The sequence below is a fragment of the Zootoca vivipara genome, chromosome 11, assembly GCF_965207765.1.
Source record: "Zootoca vivipara chromosome 11, rZooViv2.hap1.1, whole genome shotgun sequence".
In the NCBI taxonomy this organism is placed as follows: domain Eukaryota; kingdom Metazoa; phylum Chordata; class Lepidosauria; order Squamata; family Lacertidae; genus Zootoca; species Zootoca vivipara.
The window spans coordinates 44,937,511-44,952,019 of NC_142594.1; the positions used below are offsets into that span (position 1 = coordinate 44,937,511).

The 14,509-nt window shown below is 40.7% G+C and overlaps 1 protein-coding gene across 3 annotated transcripts in view; it reads left to right on the forward strand.

Moving 5' to 3' along the window:
* Positions 1-14,509, forward strand: part of LARP4B (La ribonucleoprotein 4B) — a 61,333-nt gene that overhangs the window by 20,275 nt on the left and 26,549 nt on the right. For 2 of the 3 annotated variants that reach the window (XM_035129381.3, XM_035129382.3), the window contains exon 1: positions 9,128-14,013. In XM_035129381.3, the coding sequence (XP_034985272.2) occupies positions 10,960-14,013 (3,054 nt within the window). In that variant the 5' untranslated portion in view covers positions 9,128-10,959. Of the gene's footprint in view, positions 1-7,932; positions 8,067-9,127; positions 14,014-14,509 lie in introns of those variants that run through there. The other variant, XM_035129388.3, reaches the window with a different exon arrangement.

The window sequence follows — 14,509 nt, forward strand, 5'->3', positions numbered from 1 at the left end:
CTATCATCTACAGAGGCTTAGCTTCTGAAGCAGGGTGGATTTGATTTAAATCAAACTGATTTAAATCACGATTTAAATCACTAGTCAGTAAGGCTTGATTTAAATCATAGTTTTCTACATAAAGACTAATTCTTGCTGGTATAACTTTTAATATGCAAGTAGATGAAGATTTTTAGAATAACAACTTTTCATATTAGTTTTTTATCCCCAGTTTAATAGGTTAATCATTCATATTTGGACAACTTTACTGTTGTACTTAGGAAGGAGAAAAATAATCATTACCTTAATAATAACAATTTAAATAGATTTATTCAACTGAAACAATAACATTACAGCATATGCTTTTTGCTTAAACAAACATCCATGTTTGTTAACTAATTTGGCTAAACAAAAACAAAAAGTATATATTTTAAGAAACTTACACTGTCAGCCCAGCCTACACATGAAAAACTTAAATACTGTCCACTCCAAACAATCAGAAAAATATTGTTTCTATTCTATTCACTGAACTTCTTGAAACTTAGCACTGAAGGGGTTGTTTCTGTATTCATAGGTTTGTAGAACAATAGGATTAAGGTCTTTTTCTCAACTCTGTTCATGTTATAACATTTTTGCTGTGAAGAAGAGGCATGTGATCTCTGTTGAGTCAAATTCAGTTTTGAGAACTGCAAAAGTAAACCAAGCACCTGTGATAATATCTTGTAGGCAGAGAAACTGCCCAATAATCTTACAAAAATCTCTGGAAGAGCATGACATTGTGAATGGATTAATGGAATTTATTTACCCCCAAAATTAAACATATACAACCTTATTCTACATAATTAAAAACTAATCTTTATTTCATGATGGAATAACCTTTGGGTGGTAATATATTTTCCTCAAAAAGCATTTTATTTAAAAAAATCCGATTTAAATAAAAAAAAATCGATTTTTTGATTTTTTTAAAAAAATCATTGATTTTTATCCACCCTGTTCTGAAGCACAGTTCTTATTGTCACAGTACTGACCACATCTTCAGTAAGCTCTCTTTCCTAAAAGATACAGTAGTTTAAACCAGAGGTTGTCAACCTGGCCCCACCCACCCACCAGTGGGTGTTTCAGGATTCTAGGTGGGCGGTAGGGGGTTCTACGGCACCAGCTGAATCCTCTTTCCATCGAGCACTGGTGGGCGGTAAGGAAATTTACCATCAAGAAAAGATGCATTAGTGAGCGGTAGGTATAAAAAGGTTGACTACCCCTGGTTTTAATGGTTAAATGAGTCTGTTTCCCTACCTTCTCTCTCAGCTTGAAGCCAAGGATAAGCTAGAACTGGGGGCCCAGCCAGATCACTAGAAGAAGCTAACGTTCTTTCCAAGACTGAGCATGGAATAGAGTGGCAGTGGCTGGTGTAAAAAATAGAAATTGTGTGGCACTCAGCTCTCAAAAGCTGAGTGCTGGTAGCTTAGCATCTGTCTGATCCCTCCTTGAGTGGCAGGTTGCTAGACGTAGAGATATTTAAAAAACTTAAACCAGTAATTCCAGTACTAAGTGGTAGAGTGCACTAGTGTGCCATGACAAGTTTGTTTGTTGGTATCATGTAGTATAAGGTTTCCACCCACTTACCCTGAGAGGCGACTGTCTTCAGTCACTTTACTTTCTGAGTTGGTTATGGCTTTTTCTAATAAGCTGCCATCAGGGTGGGTATTTGTGTCATTCCTTTGCATAAAATGACATTTTTAAATGTGTGTGCCCACTGCAGAACTGTCTGCCTTCAGAGGAAGGGCCCAGAACAAGTAAATTTTTAGAAAGGAATAGTCCTAACATGTTTAAGGGATGGTTGCCTATCATTGACTTCTTATTTTAAAGACAAACTTCATTTTTTTTTATTACACCGGGGAAAAATAACTCTCAGAATATTCATTTCTGCAATAAGCAGTTCATGTTATGCTACTAGTGAGAATGGAGTATATTTTGTGATTTTACTATTTTATATGGTTTTGGTTTATTGTACTTCTATTGTACCTTTATTTGGTACTTTGAGGGCCTTTGGCCCCCAAAACAGTATATCAATAAACTATAATGGAACACAGATTTCCTCCATGTAACTAACTGAACTTTGCACAAGTCTCTCACAGATTGGGAAGTCTCATCCAGTAACTAAGGAGCAAGTCTCATCCAGTAACTTAGAGAAAGAAGTGAAGCCTAATCTCCATTTGCAACAAAAACAGCAGGTGGGTCATGCCCCCCGCCAAGTCCTTAGTAAAACTGTTCTAGATACAATCCAAATTATTTGGGAGACCCAAATTATCTGCTACATGTAAAAGTTGCAGGTGGATTTCAGATTTCATCATAGGCAGTACTTGATTGCAACCAGCAGTTTGTCAAGTCCTGTACATGTCTGTACAGTTTTTTTCATCTTTGAAGATGGAAAACTGGGTCACAACCAATAGAAGTTGAATTAGATGCCCTTCGAAGCCCTTCCAAAATATCTGCTCTTACAGGATGCTTCCATGAATATGAGGAAGGAACCACACTAAGATGTCTGTAACTCTGAACTTATATCCTGTTTAATACAATTTGCCAGCTACAGTTTTTTGTGGCCATTTCTGATAGCTGCCATTTTGGAGTTTTCATTATTAAGTACCATTAGCTGACGTCTGATCCTGGAGCTTGGAACAGACAAGCTGAAAGGCCTAGGAAAGTGGGGTTAAGTAGTCGTGACAGAGGAAAGAAGGGACTGAGGACATGAAAGCAAGCACAGCAAAACAAGTGATTGGATTCAGAAGAGGCAGTTGTCCAGAAGAAAGATGATAAGGGTAGGAGATGGGAATCAGGATCTGAAAAAAGTGAGGAATCACATATCTGAAATACCTAGGTAGATCTTTGACTGCAGGCCTCTTGTACATTTAATGTTTTAGTTGTTGTTAATAAGGACAGAGTGAAAAGTATTTCCATACTGTATTGCCCTTGAAATGGACAATGTTTACAGCACTGTCTTGGAATATGAGAGAGAGCTGAGAAAATCTCCACCTCCTGAATCTAAACATTTCTTGGCTACTGTGTAGCAGCTGAAAACAGATGCCTGCTAGCTGTGCAAGGTGTAATGTGGTCTGTTAATGATATACAAACTGCTAACATCAAAAGGGAGAATAAACAGTACTCTAGAGCCGCTTCCTATTCAGAGATGCACTTTCTCCCTAGGCAGAGGGTGGTGAGAATGAAAGAGTTGCTGGCATCTTTTCAGTAGCTTATTAACCCAAAAAAAGTTTTTGCTGGCAGGATGTTTACCTCTGTATAGCAATTATGATAGTGAAAGGGAACATCTTAAGTGGCAAGAGCATGGTGTTTTGCCCGCATCAGTTTGTCTGTCTGGTGAGATACCTGCCTGCAGATAAGAATTTTAGGGCTGACTGCAGTGTGGAGTGTTGTTTGTTTGCTGGCCGAGTGAATGCAGCTGAGGTGTGGGTGTGGTCCAGAGCTTGATATAAGGATAGGCTCATCCACAGGTGGTAGGATCTATTCTACACCAAAGGAAATGTTCTGAAGACTGACAGGCCCTGGGTTTGCTTCCTGGTGACCCAGCGATCAGTTAATAAGAAGAGAGAGGAATTTAAATTAGATGCTGACAGTTCACAGTCAGATAGAGATAGGGACTATCTGAGAGAGTGCTTGCTGGAGATTGTCTGTGGGTTAAAAAGGGGCCTGGGATTAGGGATAGAGACCCCTTCTGCCCACCCAAACAGAAAGTTCCTGACTACCTGAGTGGGGTCAGATAGTGAACTGGAAGAAGGTAAGACAGGATTGTCTGTGAGCAGGCAAGGTTCTATCTACCTGAGGAGAAGGGAAAGATTTGGGAAGGGACTGGGAGTGTTAGACAATAGCTATCCTAGAAAGAATTTTAGCAGTGGCAGATTAAAAGCGTGAAGTTAATTAAGAAAGATCTTAAATATCTCTGTAAAGGTTGTTCAATTGAAACAAAGTGTTATGCCTTTCAAAAGTAACAATTAAGCTATAACCTCTTTAAATATAAGCAAGTTCTTGTTTTGTTCTAAAAGTGCTTCATCCTTTCTTAGATCCTTTGGGTGAAAATTAAGTGATCATAAGTTCCCCTTCACCTAATCATTACACCTTGCTAAAAATAGTAAATTGAAAAGTGGGAATACATTGAGCCGTCTGATTTGGTAGTGCTGGTCAGTCCAGAATAAGACTGCTTATTCACAACTGGATTGTGGATGAAGGGGGCTGACTTGGCATGTGTTACCAATGCTTGGATGGATGAGCTGGGTGAGCTTCATCTAAATCATTTGTACCCATATGAGTCCTCAGTACAACACCAGGCTAGATTGAGGATATGTGTGTTGGTATGGTCCATACCATACCTGGCGTGCTATGGTCCATGGGGTCACGAAGAGTCGGACATGACTAAACGACTAAACAACAACAACATGGTCCATAGAAGCACCATCTCCTTTACCAGAAAACCTATTGATCTTAGGATGGTTCAGATCAGGCATCCCCAAACTGCGGCCCTCCAGATTTTTGGTCTACAACTCCCATGATCCCTAGCTAACAGGACCAGTGGTCAGGGATGATGGGAATTGTAGTCCAAAACATCTGGAGGGCCGGAGTTTGGGGATGCCTGGTTTAGATGCTGCTAGTCTATCAAAAATCCTGTGGTCCACCAACATCCCTGATGAGGTGACCAAGACAGTCTTTGGCATTGTTTTTGGCACCTTCTGCATGCATGTGGAGGCTGCTCTTGGGCTTCATGGTCTCCATGACAACCATAGAGCTGTCTCTAATGGTCATAGAACCAACACATGAGGCAGGGCATGCCCTTTATGTAGTCTTTTACCCAAGTGATATGAGGGAAGGTCCAGATGTAACTGGGTGGGGTGTGGGTGTGCAATGCAATGCAATCCCTTGTCATGGTTGAAATGTTGCCTGGTGAAGTTTGGACTGGTAGTGGCAGTTTCCCTTGTAAGAGTGATGGACCCATTTTGATGCCCTTCTCTCAGGGAGTGGTCCCTGTTGTATTCAGAGAGGGGTGGTATGGCCACTTCTAAACAAATGAGCCCTGAACCCCTTGGGTTGGAGTAACTATCAAGCATTCACAAATACCCCCTTCTTGAGGAAGGTTGTGGGACATCTGCAAGCATTCTTGGATAACACAAACATTATTGGATCCGTTCCAGTCTGGGTTCCAATATGGCCATGGTACAGAATCACGTCTTGCTCCACCTGATGGATGACCTTTACAGATAGTGGGACAAGGGGAGTGTGACTTGCTCTTGCTTCTTGATCACTCTGCAACTTTCAGTGCCATTTCACAATGGTGTGGCTGTCTGGAATGGAAATTGGGGTCATTGTGCTACAGTGGTTCTGGTCTGTGCAGGGTACAGAATCCAGAAGGTAGTGTTGGGAGAGTGTTTTTCATCCCATTGGCAGTGGCATATATGAGAGACAAGAAGCTGAACTTGAATCCTGATAAGATGGGCCTTGCTCCATTGAATGCTTTCAGCTTATGCAGCAGAGTGTTTAGAGCCAAGAAGTTCCTTCTGAAAATTCAAAAGTAATGTGTCTTCAGTACTGAACTAAAATCTATGATTCCGAATTACCTTTCTATTTTTTAAAAACTGGCAAATCATTTATGGAATGGTCTTGATCAGGAAGAACGGAACTCCTTGTTGTCTTATGCTATAGTAGATTTGACCAGGAAAGGAGAATGGATTCTCCATCACTGCAAGTAAAGATTGTCAAGTTCAAATGTAAAAATGACAGATTTCATTTAAAAGAATTAGTGTGCTTCTTTTTTCACAAGATGTGTAGAGAGAGCAACAGATGAAATGAGATAAGTCTTCTTAGCACAAACATCTGTGAAGCAGAAATATAGTATTCACCATACACAACAGTTTCTTTGCAATTGATTTCATTTTCTTCCTGGGGATTGTTCTTGATGATTTATATCGGCTTCAATTATTGCTTTTTGTGATTTAATATTTAAGATATATATATATATATATTTATAGCTGTAAAATGCAATACAAATAATAATAATAATAATAATAATAATAATAATAATAATAATAATAATAAGCAACAGCCTGGGAACTGTGATAGAGAAATGTGATACAGCTATTCCCCTAAGCTAAACACAGCTTCACTGGAAAGGCTGGGGAAGATCAGTGAAACCAGCATATGTTGTATGTTGCAGTGCAGCTGTTCATATTAGTCAACAGTGCTTTCTTTGTAAATTTCAAAGAGCTGATGTTTCCTGCTGAAGTGGGTTTCAGGGTACCAATCCAGGAGCATTGGTGAAAGGCTTGTGTGTTCCAACGGGGTTTTTTTTCTATAGCACTTTCAGTCATGCTAAATACTTGTTGCAGCAGCTGCCTCAGAAGATTTAATATTGTGTTAATCCAATTTTACAGGCAGCAAAGTCATGATAGGTACTTCATTTATTAAATTTGAATTATGAATAATTTCTTATGAAACCTCTCTTCAGTTAAGTAGCGATCTTATGGCTGAACAACAATTTGACCTCCCTAGTCTACATCCATCATTGTAACCCAGCTTTCCTCCACTTGGTGCCAGACATTTTAGACTTAAAACTGCCAAAACCTCTTACCATTAGCTATGCCATTTGTGGCTGATGGGAGTTGTAGTCCAAACATCTGAAGAACATTAGGTTGAGGAAGTCAGCTCTATCCACCATACAACTCTGTTATCCTAGTGCTTCGTTCAAAATCCCTGTGTGGGATAGATACCTGGCATTTGTGCCACCCAACTTCTATGTCGTAGGGTAAATTGTGTAAATCGCAATGATGCATCTAAAATTGTCTAACCTGAATGGCTACATTAAAAATAAAAATCAAGATATGTGTAGCATTGTCAAATTTTCATTTTCAAAGTCTTTATGTCTGGGTAGACAGAAGTTTGATCAGTGGGTGATTTTGCAGTAGACACACCAGTTGGCCAGCAAGGATTTGACTACCAATAGCAAGACTAGAGGCTTTTCTACTTAAATGCAGTTTTGCATTATGTATATGCAAATTATCCCAGTCTGTGGCACAGTGAGGTTCAGCTGACAACTGGCTCTGACCTGCCACTATTTTGAACTAGAACCCTAGAGTTCTAATAAAAAACAAAAAGTAGATCCTGCCCATGTCTCCTCTATATAAAACACTTTTGCGGATTGCAATTTCTCAATCCTTTAGCAATCTGGCCAGTCTGTTTTGGCGATACTTCACACATCTAACTGGGGCTGTATTTGTTTTCAAATATGGAGACACCCATGTATAAACATTGCTTACTAATCAAACATGTTTAGTCACCTGTCCAGTCTTTATTGCAAATGCCAATTGTTTCCATGGAGTCAACTGGCCAGTCTGTCAGCTTGGTAGGCACAGTGCTGCAAACAGCAGAGAATCTATACAAGCAACGCTGACATAAACAAAAAAAACCCACATATAGTAAGCAAAATAGAAACATCGTCACCCCACCCACCCTTCCCCCATCTACCTCTTTCCCCCCTTTTCTTCCCAATGTCTCAACAAATTTGCAAGCTAATTTGCAAAAACGTTACGAGAGACATTGCACATATTTCTGTAAACCAATAAAATCTTTAATAAAAAATAGGAAAAAACCTAAACACACAAACCACAATGGAGCAGTTTTGGACATACTTTTTAGAATCATTGTGGTAGCAATGAGTTTCCAGCTCGTCACGTATTTATAGAAAAAAAATTGTCTTTGCCAGTGAGGCTATGAATAGCCTGAGAAGAACCCAATCATGTTGTTTTTGTTTTTTAAATGGAAGATCTAGTACAAACCCTGGACTTTTCAGTGCAGTCTGTAAACTCTTATTGAGTGGCATTGCCTTCTGTTTACCACAGTTAGTAATATACAAAATGAGCTATGCATTCTTAATGCCTTTCTTCTTCTATCCTGCAGCTTAGGTGGTGATCAATACAGTTCTCTCTGAGGAGCCAGAAAGCAGGCAGCTCATGACTTCTGATCAGGACCCTAAAGTTGTGGCTGAACCGCAGGTGCAGCAAGTACAAGAAGTTAAAGATAGTTCTCATCTAGTAAGTATCATGGTGAAGACTTGATGAATCTGAATGCATGAAAGTGTGGTTATTTTAGCCACTGTTCTGTCCCCTGAATCTTATGCCTGCTTTGGGTAACTTGTGATATAAGTTATTTTCTATATTGGTTCTGCAGCAAGTAGAAGTCTTTTCTTGGCTCATTTCATTTAGTTGTGCTAAGCATATGAAACAGAAAGCAACTTTTCAGGCTTCTGGTTTTGCTAGTTATATTCATTCAAAGGAGAAATTACGGCATGCCACCGGTTCCCTTAGTCCAGTGATGGCGAACCTATGACACGCGTGTCAGACGTGACACGCAGACTCGCAGAGCCCTCACTGCTGGCATGTACCCCATTGGCCCATTCGCGCTGTTGTTGTTGGTTTTTCACCACCCACCCCCATTTGTTCTCCTGCTCCTACAGCTTGTCTCTGCTACAGCTTGTCTCTGTTGTTAAAACCCAGAGATTGGTTTTTAATCCTTTCTGTGCTGGTTTTTTGGTGCTTTGGCAGACTATGTCGGTGCTGCGTGTTAGTTCCAGCGAAGGTATTATTCGTCATTTATTTCTGTTCTCTTTCCCCCCCAAAAAGCGCAGCAACTTTTGTGCCCCCCCCCCAAAACCCTCCAAAACGTTGGTCAGCAGCTCCCCCCAAAAAGCTCAACAACTCTGGACACTTTTTGGTTTGGTTTTGTGGACTTTCTCTTTCTCATGCCACCTGGACATGTCACATGTTTTGTGGGCAGAACTGAATTGCTTTGGACACCTCCCCCCCACCTGCCCCAATTTTGGGCAGCACATCAAGAAATTGAGGTGAATCGTGTTAGTGCAAATGGTCATGTGAGAATAGTATGTAAATTACATGTTGAAAGTGGGCAAGCAGGATGGTCTTTATTGTCGTCTTCTCTCTCCTGCCCTGCAAAAAAGTTAAAAAGCAAGGAATTATTGGAGCGGTTTTAATTTGCAGTACCTTTAAAATGAACTCTGAGGCTTTGAACTGTACCGTGTTTCCCCCTTTTTAAGACACCGTCTTATTACTTTTTTTCTCAAAAAACCACAGGGTGGCTTATTTTTGGTGGGATGTCTTACTGGTACCGGTATTTTTATTACGAGTCTGAGGGAAGGGAGGTGTGTGCGTCCCTGGTGCAGCCCTCTCTCCCCGGCCCTGGGATGTTCGCGAAGGGCTGCTCTCTCTCTCCTCCAAGGTGGGGACTCACTTAATAGCAATCTGCTACACTGGAGCTTCTTAAATCTAAACCAGTATAATGGAATCTATCTGTGTGATACAGTCCTAGCAGTAGCCTATACCTAAAGCAAGTAAGGATCTCTACCAGCCAGCTGCCCAAGACTGCAAGACTGTCTGAAGTTCCAACAACATAGCACTTTGCAGTGCTATCACTGATAGCAAAGAAGCTACCTGCTGAGAACAAAGAAGCCAGCTAAGCAGCAATTAAGATTGCTGACTTGGTAAATGGTAGCAATTGAGAAGCAATTGAGCCAGCGAGGTGAGGAAGCACGTGTTGTTAGGACCGGCAATTTAACTTTTGTGTAAAGCAGCGTTTAGCAGCTCCTTTTAGCAGCTCGCAAACAGCGAAGGAAAAAGTCCTTAATAAATAAATAAAAGTCCCCAAGGCAAGGACTGCGATCCAGACTACTTACAAATCCTTAAAGGGGCAGCTCCACAGACAACCAAGCAGCATAAGGTAGAAAGAAAACTGCAGCAGGATTTTTAAAAGGCTGCTTTATGCCCGGTAAAAGCAATGAGACAACAATCAGACACGGGAGATTCCCGTTAAGAGGAAATCAACGTGCATTGAATGGAAGGGAATTTAGGGAAAGGTGGGGGGAAGCGAGAGGTGGGCTGTGTGTGTGTGTGTGTGTGTGTGTGTGAGAGAGAGAGAGAGAGAGAGAGAGAGAGAGAGAGAGAGAGAGAGAGAGAGACGCAGGGGGGGGGAGAGAGACAGACGCGCGCACGGAGGTCTCTCCCTAAAAGGGAAAACAGCCTTTGCATTCTTCAATCGCCCCTCTTTTCTTCCTCGTGCCTTCATCTCCTCCCCACCCCACTTTTCTCCCCTTCACCAAGTAGAGCTTACACAGCTTGGCTAAAAAAATGCTCTCAGAAACGGGGAAGGGAAATCACAAGGCTTCGGCAGCCAGCAGCTACGGCTGTTCGGTGCATTTTTACAAGCTTTTAAAGGAAATACGTGTCTGTGGAGCGACAGCAAAATGGGGAGAGATTTTTAAGGGGGGAGTTGGCTGGCAGGAGGGGGATTATTGCTAGTGGGTGAAGGGTCTATCAGTATGTCTTATTTTCGGGGTATGGCTTGTATCGCGCAATTGCTTAGAAATCCTGCTATGGCTTATATAATGACTACGTCTTAAAAAAGGGGAAACACGGTATTTTGGATAGAAAAATCTTGTTGAGTCCCTAACGGAGTTTCCTTGTTCTATCAATTCAAAATTATAGCAAATTAGCATGCAGTATTGCAGTAGGTTAGGATGCATATGCACCCTTTTTTTGTTATTCAGTTCAATATAGGAGTGTCTGTTCTTACAAGGCATTCTTACATTTACGAGGAGAGACAGCTAAAGTTCTGAACACTTTCATTGTTTGGGAGATGAAAAAATGAAGAAAATGCTCCAAATACATAGTATAAGCCAGAAAAATATATAGCTGAAAGTCACATTGTTTAGCATAATGCTGGCTTTACATAGAGGCATTTTAGGAACTGGGCTTTGGATTTTGAGTGGCAATAGCATATGAACCCCCTGCACTGTTTAAACAGTGCTATTTTTGGCAACTGGGTGTTGGCTTGTCTGCCCAGCAGCCTTGAAGTGAAGTGGGTATATGCAGTAAAGAGCTCACAGTTCCGGGACTTGTAAAAGGCAACATAAAAATGGGTTGCTGTTTCAGTAAAGAACTCAACAGCAAGAATGAGAAGATGAGTCTTTTGCAAAAATCAACTGAAGAGGAGACGTCAGGAAACGGGATAAGTAAAACTTTAACTTCCATTTTGGAGACCATGGAAAGAAAGGAGCTGCATGTAATCCAAGAGGCAGTTTCTGGAGCACCTGCTATTCATAATAATTGCGTAGAGTCAGTTAAATATCCTTCAGGCCATTGTGTGGGGATTGCTGAAGCTGGCCGCAACACCAGTATATCTTTTAATCTTTATCCTTATAGTCCAAGAAAGGTCTTGAATGGGTATGGCAGTTTACAAGAGTGCGAACAAATGGAAGATACGGATGGTGCTGAAAATCTTCCAGAAAGCAGCAGTGGTAATGTTCGATGTGTGAATAATGCAGGCAGCTACCATATTAATAGCAATAATGAAACAGGATCTACTGTAGCTGGGAAGCCATGCCATTCATTTGAAAGTACTTCTTCATGTGTGCCGGTGGCTGTAAGCCAAGGAAGCATCTTCCCGAAAGCCTTAAGTACATGTGGAATAAAAGGCAAGCCAGTTATGGGTGAGTGCTTATCAGTGCAGGATGAAGTAGATTCTGTTAAAAGTAATTGTAGTGCAGTAGGTTCAGGTAGAGCAGACAGAGAGACAGCAGCTTCAAGCTTTGCATATCTTGATATTGACAGGCCCCGTATAAGTACCAGAGATGAATTCTACAGTATTTGTATAGTTGATGATGATCTGAGAATGGATCTAGAAGAAGGGCAAGCTATTGTGCACGGAGAGACTCCTTTAGAGGTAGAAAGTTCAGCTGTTCAGGAGATGTACAATATCACATGGCCTGGGGAAAGTGGGAAGGAATTGTTAGTCCAGAAGAAGCCGGTTCAGGTGCCTGTTGACTTCAGTGCTCTGAAAGATGAATCTCCCAATATAATAAATGATAGTTTACTGATGCCAAAAAGTGAAGTGGGGGTAAAAGCTCCAGTTGGCTTAGTGAATGGGGATCACAGGTTAAATACTGACAGAATAGCAGCAGATGTGTTAAGGGCACAAGCACATGGGGAAGATCTTACTAAAAATAGAACCCAGGAAATGAATATGCTAGATAGTAGTAGAATCTTTGTGAATGAATCACTTGGTGAAAACAATAATTCTACAGCACCTGTGCATTTGGAGAAAGGCATGGAATATTCTCTGCAATTAAAAAGCAGGGCACATGCATGGACTTCCCTTTTCAATAGTGAGACCAAATGTGTCACTGAAGGTGTAAAGTCTGAATCTAATGAAAATCAAAATACTGAAGGTGAAAACTCTAAACAGTTGTTGGGAAGCCTGAAGTTTTCATCAGAGTTTGAGGATGATTTCCTCTCTGTAAGTCAAAATAACACAGAAAACCAAAGTCAAGTGAATAGGCAAAACTTTACAGGAAACACAAATGAATTTTGGAGAGTATCTGCCTACAGTGATAAGAAAACCCCTAACTTTTCTGAACAGTTTAATCCAGAGCTACTCCTGAAGCATGAATATGTTTCTGATCTTGGAACATTCTGCTCCCATGGGGATCTGAAAGAAAGCACCATTAAAACACTTCCAACATCAGAGAGTGTGGCTTTTGAAGCGGAAATACCCCATGTTTCAGAGTTTACCAGTTATGAAGATGGCAACTTTACAAGGGCTGCTCAGCAAAACCTGTCTCAAATAGATAACATACCTTCAGAGGTGAGTGATTTGACAGAAGGATCACGGGGAAGCGAAGAGACGTTAACTTTTCCTAAGCCTCTTGATGTAAATGAATATGAAAGAATCCAAAATGAAAATGGCTTGGAAGTTCAAGTTCCACACAACCTCTCTAAAAAGGATGGCAAAACAAATGACTATTCCAGTTCACTTAACGAAGATAACAGCTGCTGTGTCTCTTTAGCACATTCTGAAGCGTGTGAGATGGATTTGAATGATGAACAATGCAAGCTATGGAACAAATGTACATTCCATAGACTGGAAGATCAGCTGAGTCCAGGGACTGACCCTCACAAATTAATAGCAACTGCAGAAGAGCCTGTAAATGGGTTGAAATGGGAAACACACCATGAAAGGAAAACACATAGTGAAATGGAAACCAAGGCAGATTCTGAAAATTTCACTGTTCAAGATGACTGTATATTAAATGGCAGTAATGATCTAATGCAAAAACTTAACGTATCTTCAGATATGCAAGAGAGGCCTTTAGTTCTGGAGGAGTCTTTAAGTATCCTGCAGATTGATAAAACTAATAGTCAACTTGAAACAGAGAGACTTCCTGCATCAGTTGATGAAAGTGATGCTAGAAATGTAAAAATAGAAACTAGCCACACTGAGACATCCACCAGATCAAGGGGAGGGAAATCAGGATACTGCAAAAACAGCTCTTTACCCAAACAGAGTATAATGGAAACCACGTGCCCTCTTACGTCTTTAATTTCTGAAGTTTCAATTCCCTGTGCAGATATATTAACAGAAAATGCAAAGGACTCTGCTCCCCAAAATGGCCAGCAGAAACTGAACGTTGAGGTGGAATGTGCTTCCAGATCAGATGCTGAAGACTCTCTGACTTGTACTGATGCAGGTGGGATTTGTATTGACCCCAAGCAGGTAGACAAATATGCTGCTACTCCTTCGTATGAAATACCTCTGGCCTCTGTTAACGATCAAGAATGTGACCAAGGCAATGCAAAGCATGTATTGGACCTGATGGAAGATATATTAAAGGAATCTGATAACACACACAAAATGGATATAGGCGATTCCCAAGGTGATCCGCTTTGTCCATCTGCTCCACTAAGTTTTTCATCTGCCAAGTTTACAGATGATCAGGAATATCTGATGGGATATTTGTGGATTAATTCATCTTTTAACAAAACGGATAGCTCATGCAGTGCTAATGAGGCGCTCCAAAATGAAACTGGCGACATGACCATTCCTTCTTTTGAAATGGGAGGATACCCTTACCAGTTGCTGGTACAACAAAACAGTGATATCTGGGGATGGCAAGATAGAGATGAAGGATATGTAAGTATTTCACCATCATAATTTGATTCATCAGGCATCTTTTAAAAGAAGTTGCTGTAATCCAAGGTGAAGGTTTTGATTTTCTGTATGACATTCTAAAACTCCAGCAGTGTTTCCATTTGTTTGAGTTAACCTACTGTCAATTGCTAAAACAGTGGCATACATAACAGCACAACTTGGTACAGTACCTGTGTTGTGAAAGGCATACACATCTCTTTTGTTGCCTCTCACCCATCCCTAGCCTCTGAAGCTTGCCACAAAGTTGATATTTTACAACTTACTGTAATGTTCTCCCTAAAACAGATTGGAAAAATGCTTGGGTTAAATTTTAATACATTATTGATGAACCAATTTTTATGATTGCTCTCGGAAGTTTGAACTGGGAAGTAAATAATTGTGTCCCTATACCTGCACTCCTATCTGAGAGCTGAAGGACGAGGATTTGAAAAAGCATCCTGCTACTATTACGTTGTAAAATTGCTTTTAGCCATTTGTG